This window comes from Protomyctophum bolini (genome assembly GCF_963924005.1).
Source record: "Protomyctophum bolini genome assembly, chromosome: 18".
Lineage (NCBI taxonomy): Eukaryota > Metazoa > Chordata > Actinopteri > Myctophiformes > Myctophidae > Protomyctophum > Protomyctophum bolini.
Window position 1 is genome coordinate 19,064,484 of NC_137879.1, and position 16,549 is coordinate 19,081,032.

The 16,549-nt window shown below is 39.6% G+C and overlaps 3 protein-coding genes across 3 annotated transcripts; 1 reads left to right on the top strand and 2 right to left on the bottom strand.

The window, feature by feature from the left end:
- Positions 1–1,502: 1,502 nt before the first annotated feature.
- LOC308333568 (uncharacterized protein) lies at positions 1,503–6,415 on the bottom strand (the record flags this gene model as incomplete). Its single annotated transcript, XM_080790027.1, has 12 exons — positions 1,503–1,636; positions 2,417–2,588; positions 2,870–2,968; positions 3,148–3,262; positions 3,583–3,695; positions 4,077–4,253; positions 4,335–4,477; positions 4,568–4,720; positions 4,922–5,059; positions 5,170–5,418; positions 5,647–5,824; positions 6,374–6,415. The coding sequence occupies 12 exons, from the start codon at positions 6,413–6,415 to the stop codon at positions 1,503–1,505; spliced, it is 1,713 nt and encodes a 570-aa protein (XP_080646153.1).
- An 800-nt stretch (positions 6,416–7,215) lies between these two features.
- cfap119 (cilia and flagella associated protein 119) lies at positions 7,216–10,693 on the top strand (the record flags this gene model as incomplete). The annotated part of the gene is made up of 9 exons (XM_080790028.1): positions 7,216–7,233; positions 7,364–7,398; positions 7,692–7,757; positions 8,176–8,339; positions 8,908–8,978; positions 9,094–9,210; positions 9,975–10,053; positions 10,325–10,435; positions 10,539–10,693. 9 exons carry the CDS (start codon positions 7,216–7,218, stop codon positions 10,691–10,693), a joined length of 816 nt encoding a protein of 271 aa, XP_080646154.1.
- A 1,384-nt stretch (positions 10,694–12,077) lies between these two features.
- phkg2 (phosphorylase kinase, gamma 2 (testis)) lies at positions 12,078–16,375 on the bottom strand. Its single transcript, XM_080789843.1, has 10 exons — positions 16,112–16,375; positions 15,634–15,744; positions 15,252–15,427; positions 14,909–14,963; positions 14,745–14,810; positions 14,327–14,490; positions 14,117–14,207; positions 13,846–13,999; positions 12,975–13,100; positions 12,078–12,776 (listed from the first exon to the last, which is right to left on the bottom strand). Exons 2-10 carry the CDS (start codon positions 15,726–15,728, stop codon positions 12,531–12,533), a joined length of 1,173 nt encoding a protein of 390 aa, XP_080645969.1. The 5' UTR covers positions 15,729–15,744; positions 16,112–16,375; the 3' UTR covers positions 12,078–12,530.
- Positions 16,376–16,549: the final 174 nt, after the last annotated feature.

The window sequence follows — 16,549 nt, forward strand, 5'->3', positions numbered from 1 at the left end:
GCTATGCATCCCATGTGTATACATCCCACTGTTTCTCAACCGTTGACCGCTGGTAAAATGTCCTAATAATAATGACTCAATCAGACACTTCCCATTTCTTGAGATTCTAACTCCCTTTTTCTGTTGAATTTCTTGAACTCCAACTTGTCAGTACCGGTAAACAAATCAACAAATCCTACATTACTAAATGCATGGTCAGTGACCACATGCAATACCTCCACGGACTACCTGTTGAAAACCCATGCTTCAGAATAACCCTTGACTGTACTGCCTGTACTGTTAATAAGCATATTAATAAAGTATTTAATCAATCATAGGGGCTGTGACCGAGCTGAAACATTGTCCAAACCAGAGGCCCACATTAGAACCACGTAATTCCCATGTGGCTCCACATGATTGTGTGTGTGTGTGTGTGTGTGTGTGTGTGTGTGTGTGTGTGTGTGTGTGTGTGTGTGTGTGTGTGTGTGTGTGTGTGTGTGTGTGTGTGTGTGTGTGTGTGTGTGTGTGTGTGTGTGTGTGTGTGTGTGTGGTATAGTAATAGTGTTGTCAGCCCCATGTGCAATTGTTCTTTTATAGCCACAGAGAAAAGGAAGCTAATTCTACGTATGTAGAATATAAGACAGTTGACTGGTGTCATGTTGTAACAAAGGCTAGAGAAGAAGCTGTTAATATAACACCTATGCTCCGCGGCCCCACATCCCATGGTTGGCTATAAAGACTTCAAAGCAGGAAACGGGTATCAGTCTTTTTATCCCACAGTGTGTAAGGTCAGATTTAGTTGGGGCTCATTCTATTCACATACATCTGGAGTGTTTTCATGTCCCACTGTGCATAACTGCAGCTTCTTTTGTATCTTAAGACCTCTCTGTTCAAAGCAGTACAAGCTTGCATTTAAGAAAAAAGAGCCACCGGCACTGAAGCCCTTGTGAAATATAACATGTTTTGATATCGCAAAAGAAGATAAGACTATCTCATGTTTGGCTCTGCTCTATCTAGATCTTCTCTCTGCTCCAGTCCTTACCTTCTGATACCTCTTCCAGTATTGGCCCTTTGATAAAAATGACTTCTGCCTTTTTGATTAAAGAAAAGAGATGAGAGGAGCTAGACATGTTTCAATTTAATATAGATACAGGTACAACAGAAATTGAAAGGGAATAAATACATTTATGTTATTGTCAAAAAGATTCATAATAGTGAAGAAATATAATAAATAAAAACATTGTGTTATTGCTTTTTACGAAAAGTAATACAAGTGTTACAGTGCACCGACATAAAAAATGACATGAAACAAGTACCGGTAGCGTTTGTGAGAAATTGTACGGTTTACGCATTCAAAAATGAAGCTTTCAGTGTTAACAGGAAAAAATGCTTGGTCAGTCAGTGTAAAAATGCTTTCAATAAAACCATTTCCTCCACTGAAAAACTGGAAGACATTCCAGCGTGGTGGAAATGGACAACAAGAAGCCATGAAACCATCCCATTGAGGCACAGGTCTTGCTCACTCACTCACAGGCCAGTTTGCCATCAAACGAGGACAGGGTGATGGCGAACGCTTGCAGGGCACACATAGGGAAACTGTAGTCCATGGAGAACACGTCCTCAGCCACACGGCCAAACTGCATCACAATGTAATCCCCTGGAATAGACATGAAGGGATTGGGTAGTTGTTAAGAGGACATTTGCACATACGTGTTACTTTGCATTCACCCATACTAACTATTAGGAGTAGTGCGCACTGGAGGCTCAATACAGCGCCCATAGGGAGGGGGTTTTACTCTGGGCAGTTGTGCTTTTTGTGAGCAGGCGGTTATAAGTCGAATCTTTAGCCTACTACTGAAGTTTATATTATATTAAAGGGTCTGTAAGTGATGAAGTGAGAAAAAAAATGCTTCCACAATCAGATCTCTGTTTTCAATGTTTTGCCATGCATTCAGTATTTCTATGCCTTGCACAGGCAGTAGGATAGGATAGTGCATAGATAGTTAATAGAATTTCTACCTCAATCGTTGATGCTGAGAGGCCTTTAAGGTTTAAACTAGGCTATGTTGATGAACTTGTTACGATTAGAGGTGATGGTTTCATGTTGATTATACTGTTATGAAAGATAACACATGTTGGAGATCGTGTGCCTCTTCCTTTTTGCTGAGCACATCCATAATGCACTTGAATATCGGCACTGTATCTCCAGCTTTTTTATGTTTTGTTATCCTTCATCATACTACTACTTCATCAGCAAGTGAGCTTGTAGAACTGCTACTTTCACTATTTAAATAGTATATTTATTATTTATAACTTTTGACAAGTGACACAGTTGTGTTTCCACTGCCCATTACAATACACACTCCGGTCAGTGTTCCCTTTGGATCTGTATGTTTTGGGAGGAAGGAGGATCAAGTACCAGAGCTTCACGACTCACCATTATCAGGATGGATGATCTGGAAGTTTTTAACGGAAGCCTGAGTGACTCGCCCATGGAAGTTGAGCACATAGGACTGGGTTTGTTCATTCCAGCTGGGGGACTTGTTGATCAATGTCACTAGGTTGTCTGTGTTTCCATTCTCATGGCGTGCCAGTAGAGTTTCTATATCCTGTCAAGTCAAACTTCATTTGTATAGCACATTTTCTATACATGGAAACTAGTGAAAGAATACAGAATATACAAAACTAGGCAGTGAGACTCCAAGTGTGTGGTGGAGGTGGGTGCCTCATTAAGTTAAATGGCAAGGAGTGTGTTTGGGTTTAATACCGGAGGCGAGGCTGACAAAGTTATGAAGGGGCAGCAAAACTAGCATCCATTTTAGGTCCTTCCCTGTGTGATTCTGCAGGTTATAATTGCGTAATAAAGCCAATGAGATTCTCATAAACGTACATTCTGTGGGTGAATGGACACTCTTTCATCATTCTCCAGCATGCCAGGGATGATAACCGTCATTTTCCTTGGTCCTTTGAAACCTAGAACATTCTTTTCCTGGAATGACAGTTGATTGGGTTACAGTACAGGTGTAGGTTTTCTCTGTTGCCATATCAGCAATAATGTTTGGAGTGTGATACGGTATGTGCATTGGTGGGCTATGGGATAAGGTGCTTTTCTCTGGAGCTAAGTATTCCCAACCTCCTTTATGAGAAAAATAATAATTTGTAACTCACATAACAAATCGCTACAAGCTCTTGCCGGACAGATTCACTCTCTTTGATGAAAGGCTTTTTCTCTGGGTTTTCCCCTCCATCATATACAGTGAACTTAGTACCCAGCACATTGGACCTGGAACAAAATTAGATGTTCCATTCTAGGATGAGGCAACTTTTCAGACGTTCATACCTCATATGATTGATGCCATTAACAGTAACTTTTCAAAGATCTGCCAAGCTACAAAATAACTCATACAAAACAAGACATTTTAAGGATACAATCAACATTCTGCAATCAATGTTCTGAACTGAAATTCGAATTGACCGCATCAGATGAAAAATTCAAAAAACAAAGACATAAGTAGAAGGCCTAATATTACTTCATCACACGATTGTGTTACAGATTAACCCTAATAGCCAGCCAAAGACAGAAGAAGAGAATGGACAGAGTACCTCAGTTTTCCAATATAGCTGTTTGTATCTCTGGATAGATCTGTGGGGTCAGTGGAGATTAGATAATTGGAAGTTGTGCTCTTCTTCCTTTTCCGGCCTGCCATTAGAAATACCTAAGAGATGACAGTAAACAGGGACAGATCAGATGGAGTGGGACCGCCATTAAAGTCATATTTAAATAATAAAGTGTAGGTATGTAAAACTAGAGTATACTTAAATTACTGAAATGTGTGTGTGTGTGTGTGTGTGTGTGTGTGTGTGTGTGTGTGTGTGTGTGTGCGTGCGTGTGTGTGTGTGTGTGTGTGTGTGTGTGTGTGTGTGTGTGTGTGTGTGTGTGTGACTGTGTGTGACTGTGTGTGACTGTGTGCGTGTGTCAAAGCACATTTTCTGCCTAGCTACAGAGAGGGTACCATTCAGTTCCTACCAGGGGATTAGTGATGTTTTATTTATTATCATCTTTAAATGACTAGGATCTCAATAAATCGACGTCTTACCCTTTTGCCATCATCCTTTTCCATGTGAAGGTAGTAAGTGGGGTACATGCCCTTCTCCACACCTCTCCTGTCCCTGGTGATTCTGCACTGGATCGTTGTATCCCTGGGCGCCGGACGCAGTGCAAACTTCTCCAGGTCTTCCACAGAGATGGAAGAAACAGACTGCAACAAGAAAGACTGTCAAATGAGAGCTTAAAGCTCATATTATATGATATCTGTACATATGTCGTATTTGTATTTGTAAGTAGTAGTTTTTACTCTTTCACTGCCAGAGGAGGACCTCTCCCTGTAATTAGAGTTGAGCAAGGCCAGAGATGTTTCGGTTTTCTCTCGTTTTTTCTTTTTAGTTTTTTTTTCATCCTCTTTGCCCTCACCATCATCTTCACTTATTTGGCACATGGCTGTGGAAGGAACAAAAAAAATAAAGGTATTCCATAAATGAAAATTCCTGGGTCCCCATGCAGTTTTTTGTATCACAAAAGCTAACTCACACGTGTTGAGTTGTTTCTTCTTTGTAGCGTGACGAACAGATTTCTGGGACGACTCTTCCTTTTCGCCTTCGCTTTCATCACTTTTATTCGCCTCAGTCCTTGCCAACTCTAAAAATGAGTCAATATTAATGGTTGGGGTCTCCAGATTTTTTTCTGTGGTGGTGAGACATGCAAATACTGTAATAACTGGAGATATTGGCTCTGCTCTGCTACTATACCATTGCATTATTATGGTCTTACGTCATACTTTCTGGGGACAGTGGGGAGGTGTTTTTTAACCCCTGTGTGTGAATGTGGTCAATTGTCTGCAGATGATACATTCACTAACTAACAATATAACCTTGAAAGACTTACGCTCTTGTTCGTCAGTGTTTGTTATATCCGTGTCTTCAGGGATGGATCCTTTTACTTTGCCCTTCTTCTTGTTCTTTTTGTCTTTCTTCTCCTTGTCTTTATTGTCATCCTTATCTCCCTCTTCATTCATTTCTAAGTCTGAAAACATATGGAAATCTATATTAAAACCTGGCTGCTGGACATATGCATGTAAAGGTACCTCAAGCACATTACACAATATTATTTTGGTTTGTTGTTCGTGGTCTTACGCTTAGGTTTGTCCTTTTTCAGTTTCCCCCCCTTTTCTCCTTTCTTCTTTATCTTTTTTCCGTCTTCACCGTCCTGGTTCTCCACGTCAGACTTTGGCTCTGGCTCTTCTTCGATGTCTAGGTCCATGGTCCTGGGGGCCATTGGCCTCTCAGGGGGAGCCTCATCTGAGGTCATGGTTGTGGTAACCCCAAACTCACCAAGGCTGATCTCCTCCAGGGGATTATCATGACCATGATCAACCTGAGCATCTATGGTAGACAACAAACAAAAACATGGTTGCTATTGCTGCTATTGCTATCAGTACTATACTTATGCAATTACTACTACCTCTATATATTTACATTTTATTAAAAGAATAAGCCCCCGTTTTAGAGGGGGTACACTGAGTCTATGACTACAACTACCGCTTCTACTACTAGAACTGCTTTTTCTACCACCACTACTAATAATAATAATGATTGCATTAAATCAAATTATATTATACCACCCACCATTCAAAGAAGTGTTGCTAAGGGACTGGCTAATTAACAAAGGCGTGTCATCAGAACAGCTGCCACCCTTGTCCTTTTTTTTCTTGGGCCGTGCATCTCGATTGGCTATCACCATCTGAGCATCAGCCCGCCTTCTCTGCTGTTTCTTTACCAAAAGTGTTCGCTGTTGAAGGTTTATGGTTAATTTGGTTACATTGGTACTAGAAATATAATAGGTGGAGACCAACATTCTTTATTTTAATTCAGAACAGTTTATAAAATGGTATTACATTATACGTCTACGTACTATACGTTATTATACTTATGTCTCTTGTAATGTCTCTCTGAAATAAACTATTCATTCAAGACATGAGCATTATTGCATTATTGTTTTTATTTTTATATGTTCATGAAGCTGGTCTGTGTAACATGATCTAAGCATCTGCTATGTACAATATGTACACCATCTATCTACGCAATTACAAAAATAATAAATTATAAAGATACATAATATTGGTATGCTCAAATACTGCTTTTGTTTTTTTCTGGTAACCATAGTTCATCACTCCATGCTCTTCTGATTATGACACTGAGGGTATCTTATAGGCTATATTAGCTCTTTGTTTTTAGATAGATATGGAATAACTATTCAATGTTTTTTTCTTTATTAAATTAGCCGTATCAGTATTACTGTAGTAGGCTACCTATGGTCTGACTATAACATTTCTTGTACCTGGTTGTCGAGCTTCTGTTGTCGCATATCTGGGTCCTCCATGTCCGAGTTAAGAGTATAGCCTAAATAAGACTTGTAAAGATCCACTGATCACAGCTTGGCCACAAGGTATTATCAATATATGCAAGTGTATTATCAATATATGTCTCAAGATAGCATTAAAGCATTTACCAAATTAGAAATACTTATATCCTATAAATATTAACCGTGTGTAGCATAATTGCATTCCATTTCCATCTGACATATTCTGTCCACCTGCATGTGGCAGAAGGCTGAGTGGATTAAGGGAGGATAATGTTCTTAAACTCCACTGCTCAGCTTGTGCACAATGGAGACACTAGTGACAGAGCTGACCAGTGTCAACAATAAATAAAGGCTAGGACCAACATTATACGCTCATTAGTAGCCTATTTGTGTCACCTGAACAGGGTGTTTTTAAAAGATTTCCTCCTAATATTAAGTTAACACCTTCCCTCGCCAACATACAGCTATAGGGATGACGTCCACAAAAGTCATTTTGGGCCCTGCAGACTCTGTGATGGTTTTGAAGACCCAGGCCAGGACTAATTTGTAGCCTACTATACTAGTTCTGTCTGCACTGAGTCCTCACTGGGCTGACATTACTGCATGAAGCAGCAACTGTATGTTGCTAGGATACATAGTAAACAGGAACTGATCGAGGCAGGCTGGGCTTCATAGTAGGCTAAGCTGTAGCCTACATGTTGCAGTGAAAACCCTGAAGGCAATCATATAATCTTTAACAGCCAGTTTTTATTTGTGTGTTATGTTAGAAAACTGAGTTACTTAATTGCATTTTGCAGTATAAACTTTGAAGAAAACAAATGGATGTCAATGTTAAGGTACACGAGTGCTTTGAAGGAGATCATTCTGACTGCTAGGCCTTTGCTATTAGCTAACTTGGCTGACCAGCCAACCTTATGTTTGGTAGTTCTATTCTGACATATAAAAGCATTGTTTTTAATCATACAGGTACCACGCCCTCTGAAACCCAAAGTGTTGCTGTGGTAAGAATCATCATATTTTAACAGCATTTTCAAATATGCTACTCATTGCTATGTATGTGTTCCTTCTTAGTTTTTTATCATGCATTTATTGAAAAGATGTTCAGACAAACTACTGTATGATCTGTTTCTATCAGCTTTACTGGCAGGTTTCTAACCAAGCAGGGCAGGTGCATTCAATATAATAATTAATCAAAACACTTCCAATTCAATACAGTGCTCATATTAAATGTTCTCACAACATTACACAGTATGTAAGGTTTTCAACTATAAATGCATTCTGTTGTGGTCTTTAGGGCAGATGTGAGTTACCATGACATGCAGGAGATTGACCAAATACAGTCGATTCCTGATTTGGAGAGGTTTGTGTCCTTTTATTGACTGATTACACCATGGTTCTCAAACCTTTTTGTGTCAAGGACCCCCAAATTGATATTTGTTTAACTCCCATCTGAAAATGTTTTGTGCCAGGTCAGCCCCAGAAGAGAAGATTATTGTTAGATAATTTGTTAGATTATTCAACAATAGCAGATAAAGCTTGCAGCAAGTAACATGCTGTGAGCTTTTTTTAATAGCCAACGTATAAATGAATAAAGTGGTTAAGATTATTGGGTTGCCCTTTTCGGAGGGGAACCCCTTGTGGGGTTTTTATCCTTCAAGACTATCCCATTTTGGGGTTCTTGTTGCTATGTAAACTTTTTTTTCCTAAATGGGCTAAAACATTAGCTGGGGGACCCCTGGAGAACCCCCCCAGTGTTCTCTTACTCGCCTCTGCTTCAGTGTTTTATGCAGAGTGTTTCATATTGACATTCCTGAGCCACGAAGGGGAGTTCTCTTGGAGCTGCATGTCCAGACTGTTCTGTTCTGCCGAGAGAACCGATTCAACAGAGAACAGACGTCTGCCCTCCTGTCTATCGTCAAGTGTATGCACCAGGCCAACACAGGTGTGATTTGGTGATTTCACTGCCAAATAATGGCAGAGATAATATAATTATTATTATTAATTTCATGACCAGACTTTTTTTGTCTTTCTGGCCTTTTTTTATAGCATAGCACTGTATGCAGCGTGTGCCCAATAAGTGGATACTATAGGGAACCCTTGTATGACACTAACAATAAGCAGTTGGGACAAAGTACAAGCTAAGTCCATAATTTATTTGGACCCCTCCCTGAAAAGGCCTATGTGCCCTGACATCTTATCCATGATTTATACATCACGGATAATTAGTGTGGACTTATATGGTTATTCGTCTCAAGTTCTCAACTGCTTGTCAAATTGTAAAAAATTGCCTATCCAGTCAAATATGTTCCAGTTTTATCTCCATCTCACGATGAGATATGGGCTGGATAAGAACGGCTGCCAAAAGTGCCTAACCGGAAATACAAGAAGTACAGGGCTACAAGTTGTCCTGCATGCAGGAATATACTGTAGCCCGGTACTTCCTGTACTTCTGGTTTAAGACACTTCTAGGTTGCTATATTATATTGTTTTCATTGTTTTTGATCCAACAGAAACTTCACTCAGCAACATGGAACAGTGTTTTGAATTCTTCAGCGAGCTTCTGCTCTGTCATTCAGTCAGGGTGTGTGTAAAGCATGTTCAATCTATAATTTAATTTAAACATATTTGTCATGTTTTAAGTCTCTTTGTTGTCATTTTGGTTGTTGAAGTCTGTTTCTCGGCCCTGTCGTCTGCAGCGGCCTCCTTTTAGCATCAACCTTTTCAACTCTGCCGAGGTGACCCGAATCTTGAAGTACATCCACAGCACCTATATCAGACACTACAACCTCTATAAATATATTTTCACTCCGCAGGTATGACCCCATATCAAAGAATAATCCTATTGTAGTGGTGCAGCATAATGCACAGCGCCCTCCTATGCACAGCTTTGCGTGTTTGTATGTATGAGCACGGAATGTGTGTATGAGCACGGAATGTGCTCAGCTGATTGGCTGAGCATGGAATGTGATGTATGATGATAAGAGCGCCCCTCACTTCACACAAGTGTGAAGTGTGAGTGTTACTGTTGCTAGCCACTCCTATATGCAGCAATGTGTGTCCCTCTATGTCTGTATGTACTGTATGTCTAAGCACAGAAATACAGTTTTTAACACAAAAACACACACACAGTACAAGTACAGTATAGCACCACTCTTTTTAAAATGATTTTAGCTTTACATATTATTTTGAGTTGGGTTGTTGTGAATTATACTTCCGTGTCAAGGTGTAGTGAGGGAGTAATATAATGACAAGGAGCTCACAGACTGTAGAGTCCCCAGAATAGGGGCGCTGGTGTTCGATTGGTTAAACTCTTAGTGAAAGATCATCAGGGTTATAGCCACATGAACACCAGCTTCCCCAAAAATAACAGATACCGGTATACAAGTTAAAAATGAGTAGCGTTGCAGGCGCTATGAGCTTGTAGTATTTTTGGTGTACAGGGAAAAGTATATAGAGCAGTGGGGGATCTTGGTATAAGTATATATACTATTGGGGTTTAATGGGTTTTTTAAGAAAAAAATACTTTTCCAGTAAAGCCACTAGAAGTAAAGCTCTTCTCTCCATGTCTTCGGCCAAGGTACGACTTGACCTGTCCTTGACATACTCTGGGATGCTAGAGGAGGAAGACATTGTCTTGGAGGACACAGCTGTTCCAGGTATTATCACATTACTGTTATGTGTCGCTCTATCATTAGTCATTCATTACAGTTCAAGTCAGTCTCATGGTGTTTATTTAGAAATGACAAATTGTACTTAGTTGGAGAACCTCTTAATCCTGGCATTATCAATCCGAAATGGTGACAACAAAGCTCAACAACACAATTCATTGTGAGCTTGTAGATTAGCTATTTTTGGTGAAGGGACTCTGGTCAACATCAACTAATATAACGTAAGTTAAGGAAGACTTTTTTTCTTTGTTGTCACCAGACATGGAAATAGTGATGGAAAAGGAATCAGAAGAATTGCAATATGAAGACCAGGGTATTGAAACACAGGTGCCATCAACCACAGGCCTGGACGTAGAGGTCACCATACCAGGTATAGTCATGACTCATGACTCACTCTAAATGAAAACGAATTCCGCTGTTACTTGTGCGACATTAAAACCACTTTTGTAACTTGCTTGCTTTTTGACTATCAGGATCCAAATCAGAGCTGCGGGCAATGATACAGCAGGAAGTCAGAGAGGAGTTGGTGCGTGTGTCTGGCCAACTAGAGGAGCGTCTCAAAGAGAGTGCAGATCACCTCAACAGCGCCTTGGCTTCATTGCAGCCCAGTCTTCAGGGCAATAAGTAGTGGGTACCAAAACAGGATTCTTTTTAACCTGTCATATAAAAGTCTGGGTGTTTTGTTGTGTGCACATTTTGTGTTTGTTTGTGTCTAGACTCTAGTGCAAGATTTATTTGCCTCAATGTCATCAACTAAACACCAGAACACAGATAGCCCATATATTTGTTTTATTATCATTAATACAACTCTGCATTATATTATAGATAGGTGTAGGCTACAGTTATTGTACTTTAGTACAATGAATGTAGTATTATATTGTTGTTTCAGGAAAAGTATAAAATGTAGCGGTTAATGAATGGTTGAATACAGAATGCTATTCGTTGCAAGAATAAATGTTACAACCCTCTGTACCAAACACACAGATGAAAATGAAAAAACTTGACTTGGAAAGGAATTACTTTTCAGTTTCCCTAAAACAGTGTTCAGGAATATCCCCATGTGTAATAGGGAGCACACTACCTTATCAAGTTATCAAGACAGAAACAAAATGACCAAAAAAAATCAGGTCAATGTGAAGAAGACTTTCACAACGATAACATTTCAATAATGCACTTAAGTATTTCAGATGTTTCTATTCTGAAACAGGTCCATTGGAATTGACCAGTATCTCTTAATATTAATTACTGTTAATTAATGCTGATTAATTCTGAACTGATATAGTCTCATCTATAAGTTTGTACTGTTTTAACTGGTTCCAGTCAGTGTGAACTTAACCTTCGCCTCTTTTTACGAGGAATTGTACAGCTCAGGGATTGACTTTATAAATCTGCATGTATATATCAAGTTCAAGGACTAAAAGATAAAGGCTTATGGAGTTTCATGGAAGAAAATCTCTTGCACGCCCTAGCCTCTTTATACGATTTTGCATGACACTAGTGGCACAAATGGCCTGGGTTCCAGTCTCTTTTTTATTTTACACATACAGGTATAGAGCCCTGGACCTGGCATTAGATCTTTTATGGAGGGCAGATATTCCGGACCTGAACTGATCTTTTGATTAGACTCCAACATATTGCTGGCCTATAGAAAAACCGGATCACATGCAAATACATATAATTCTACACACAAGGTAGGTTGTACCAACATGGTTAAATTTAGGTCAGTTGTACCAGTAATTTTAAACCTTGTATAAATTTGATTCTGAATTAGCAATTCTTTTAATAATTTAAACCACCACTAGAGGAGGTTTATGCTATATTTCCATTTTATTGACAGAATGGCTGCATATCTTCACTGGATGTAAACGATCTGTCCAACCATGACTTTAGCATTGAAGTATGCTTATTGTTGTTGTGAACTAGAACCTTAATATTTGTGCATGATATTTTTCATTAAATGATTGCTTACATTGCATTCACATAAACGGCAGTCACAAATGATTGGAAAACCATAGAAATTATAATTTATACTCAATAGTTAATAAAGACCTCGTCCTCGATACACAAGAGTAATAAATGTATTCACTACTTACGACAGTAACAGATTGTGCAATTATGCGTTAAGTAAAAGTGGTACAGTATTTCACTTTTCTGTACCCATTGATCTATATTTTAAATCATTTAAAATATTTCGACTCATCAATTTACAGTATATCAAAACAATGAGATTCAACATTGAGGAATGCACCGTTATCAATAAATTAATGCATTAATGTGTATGTTAAGGCATACAAATGTCTCCGGTCCCGACTCCCTATAGATGTACATAATCAGCAGGAAACACAAACATTGGCTTGACAAGACCCACATTCATACAAAAACAACAACACATGCTAACTGTAATTCATTACAATGGCATAAAAGAGGAAAAACCCTAATTCAGTTAGTAAATGAGGTTGACCCTTTCAAGTTTCAAATTCCTCCAGGCCCAGGAGCATGATCTTGGCTGTGTTCTGGAAGAGGGCGGCCCGGTTCTGCTGCTCCCCTTTCTTGACCCAGTGTCCGTACATACGGAAAGCGCAGCCATCGACGAGTTTGCGGATGCTGCGGAGGGAGTATGGATCCCTGGCCAGGACGTCGCGGGTCAGCGGGAGCGCCCTGCGGTAACGGCTATACATCCTAATGCAGGCTAGCACACTCAGTACTAGGACCTGTGGAAGGCAGGGAAGAACATGGAAGGCAGGGAAGAATGAAAAACTGGTTGAAATTTCAAATTCCAACTGTTTCTATTTAGATGACAGAAAATACTAGATGACTATTTGATTGAAGCAGGATTCCAAATCCTGGAATGGTCCAAACTCCTGGAATGGTCCAAACTCCAAATTGAAACAATCGATATGGCGTCTCACCCTAAATGTCTTTCTGGGAATGAAGAGCCGCACTTCGTCCTTTTGGTACTGTCTAAAGAAGGCATGAGCCAAGGCTTGTTCTGCAGAGAGACGGGCAGCTGGGTCCACCACCAACAGTCTGGATATCTGAGAAGGAAGGACACAATTGTGTAAAACATAACCACAACTGTGTGAGTATACCATTTTGAGACCAGACACCAGAGCTGCAATATAACTTGCACCTGCTTGTGTTGTAATTACTGGGTGCCTTTGAAAGATTAAGGTGAGTTCAGAGATGCTGTGTTAAAGCCATGCTGTCATCTCAAATGATTATCTGCCATCTTTTTTTTTTTAACAATATATTTATTGCATTTTTTTTTTTGTACAAACAGACAATACAACAAACAAAACAATACACAATACAGACAATACAATTACCCAAAATGAAAAACAAACAAAACAACAACATACAGTACGTACATAATAATAATAATAATGGCACTCGAATGGCAACAATAACAGAGTCAAACAACAAATAAGACCAAAAACAAATAGCTGCAGAGAACAAAATCAAACAATTTCCCCCATTAAATAAGACAAGTCATTAACCGTGATATACTGAATAAACTTTCCCCATATCCTATCAAACAACTCCTGTTTATTCTTTAAAGTATATGTGATTCTTTCCAGAGGCAGACATAGTGATAACTCCCTAAACCACTGAGCAATACTGGGTTTGCCTATCTTTTTCCACGATAAGGCTATAGCCCTTTTGATTATCTGCCATCTAAACTTAAGACAACATCCACATGGAGGCAATTTAGCTTTTACAATATGAGCAGTGATGTTTGTCAGGATGAGCAAAATGGTGCGAATATGGACATTGTCTCACCAGGTCTTTGACAGTGTCTGAGCGGTCATCCCACTCCGGTGAGCTGAACTGATAACGACCTTCCATAATCATCCTCAGCATCAGCATCTGTTTGCGATGCCAGAACGGTGGTGAGCCGGCCAGTAAGGTGAACAGTATCACCCCGCAGGCCCAGCTGGAACAAAAACAAACTGTTAAACAAGTCATATTTATGAGCAAGGATTACAATAGAATAGATGTGGTGACAAATGGTATTGTTTTATTGACAAAAGGGGGATAAATAAAAACTCACAGGTCAACCTCTTTCCCATATCCCAGGTGCATCTCATCCATAGAACATTTCAGTATTTCCGGGGCCAAATAGCCAGGGGTCCCACAAAGCTCTAATTTATTTACATAAAAGACAGAACAAAACAAATAGGTTTGTCTTCATCACATAATTAGATAGTGAATCAAATAAATGTGCCTAAATGTTGATCCACAGCCCTGTTTCTCAGTTTACCTCTGAGATTCTCCCCGTACTCGAGCTGGACAGAGAAGCCAAAGTCTGACAATTTGATGTGCCCATGGTCATCCAGAAGAATGTTCTCAGGTTTCAGGTCCCGGTGGACAATGTTGAATGAGTGAAGGTACTGGACCGCCTCCAGCAGAGCTCGCATTATACACCTATGGAGCGAGAATCAAATCTAGTGAGTATTAGCCAGCTACATTCAGGTACTGGGGATTTACATACGCATATGTGTTGTACAGTTGCATATTCTGGATGAGTGTCAGCTAAGTTATTAAACAAGTGAACCTAAAGCTTAAATTTGACGAAAATAACGATGCGATAACGAACGACATAATGATTTTCACAATGATTTTCAGATATTTTTTTCTCATTCAGTGCAGCACTAAATGTTTTCCGTTTTGAATCTCACCTAGTCTGCTTCTCGCTTAGAGTAACCTTTTCTGTGAGGTAGTCAAAGAGCTCTCCTCTCCTCATGCTGAAAATAAATATGTAGAGTTGTAAAAACATAGGATCAACAACAAACCCTTTATTATAAACACATTCATTCATACATATAATTTTCTTCATACTCACAGGTCAAACACCAAAAATATGAAGGTTGCCGACTCGTAGGAATCAACAAGAGTGACTAAATGTGAGACACAGATGACAGAGTAAGAGTTAGACTCATGTTTTCTGCTTCTTTAAGCCCAGTCCACACCAATGATTCATAACGAGTTGCAACTTGCAACCAGTTACAGAATTCTAAAACTGCACTGACCTGCAACAATTCAGACCAATTGACATGTTTGCAGGTCAGTGCAGTTTGGGATTTCTCTTTCAATGGTTGCAGTTGCAACTTGTTGCATTTTGTGATGGACTGGACAATTTCTGTAAACTAAAATGTTAGTCCCAATAGACTAGAGAATCAGCTTACTAATTGAGGGGTGTCCCTTCACCATGTTGAGGACCAGGATTTCCTTCAACGTGGATGTTTTCACCTCTTCCAACTGCATAATCGTCATCTTTTCGGCTGTAATTTCAATAATCTTTACTGCCAGCTCCTGCCCAGTCTGTTTACGCACACACCTGCGCACCACACTGCTTACACCCCTGAGAGAGATCATATGCAACACACAATGTGTTTCTTTACCACACACAATCAAATTGATGTTGTTACAGTTGTGTGCTGCTGTGCATGCATGTGTTTAAGAGTTCCTTCATATTGGACTCTAGCCGCAATTTGCAACTCTAGATTTTTTTGTGTACATTGTAAAAAAATCTAGAGTTGCAAATTGCGGCCAATTGGACTCACTCACCTGCCAATCACCTCTTTAGCGTCATACTTTTGGTAGAAGTCCTTGGCCCCCACCCAGTCTGGTAGTTCATCTCCAACAACAATGTCTTTGGTCATGGTGAGAAGCTGCAGTCTAACAGAGAGTGACCATGTTGTCAGTCACCATGATCAATGGCACGAAAGAAAGTTATCCGGGGCACACTAACGGAACTTGCAAAATAATCACTGTTCAGACAGTAACAAGTTAACGCTTGTCTTTTCGTGTGCATCAAGACTGGTGTGTATGACATAAAGTAGATTGCTCAAGCACTGCTTATAGGTAAAGAACCCATTTTACATACCACGATTCACAACAATGTTATATATTATATATATATATATCACATTCGGCATGTGAATGAATGAACGACAGGCTGATAGATAGGCTGTGAGATGGGGTTTGGCCTTGCAGCTAGCATGCATGCAGGCAGGGTTCCCCTTTTGCAGCGGAAATCTCTTACCTCGTAATAGTATGCTGTCAAAATGTGCTGTCAAATGTCATGAGAGTAGACAGAGTAAGATGCCTGTCTAGTAATGCTACCACGTCCGAGGAATGGAATGTTATGCCATGGTTGCATTCGTCCATACACCGATGCTAGTTCGCTACTCTAGCAGAAAGCAGTATCTTCTGGATTGTTTACATTCATAGTCCAAAAAAACCCTCGATACGTTTCCATCCAAATATGGCAACAGCGACACCTAAAGGACTAGCAAAGTAAAGTCCAACAACAGGGTTTCTGGGAATCATTTCAACGTAGATACATACCGTATGTAGTGCAAATGTAAAACACATTAAAATAGTAGAGCGTGTTTTTATATGTTTATGTTTATGCTGTTTAACGACAGACAGAAACCTGTTATTCTTTTTAACACACACTACCGGGGCGGAAATCTGACGT

Bases quoted from the DNA above. Each gene is read 5' to 3' on its own strand.
- phkg2 (XM_080789843.1), bottom strand. From the start codon at position 15,728: ATGACCAAAGACATTGTTGTTGGAGATGAACTACCAGACTGGGTGGGG. The intron at 14,964-15,251 runs GTAAGCTGATTC...TCTCACATTTAG, and splicing joins GAAGGGACACCCCTCAATTA to TCACTCTTGTTGATTCCTAC. The intron at 13,101-13,845 runs GTGAGACAATGT...CTTCCTTCTCAG, and splicing joins CAGACACTGTCAAAGACCTG to ATATCCAGACTGTTGGTGGT.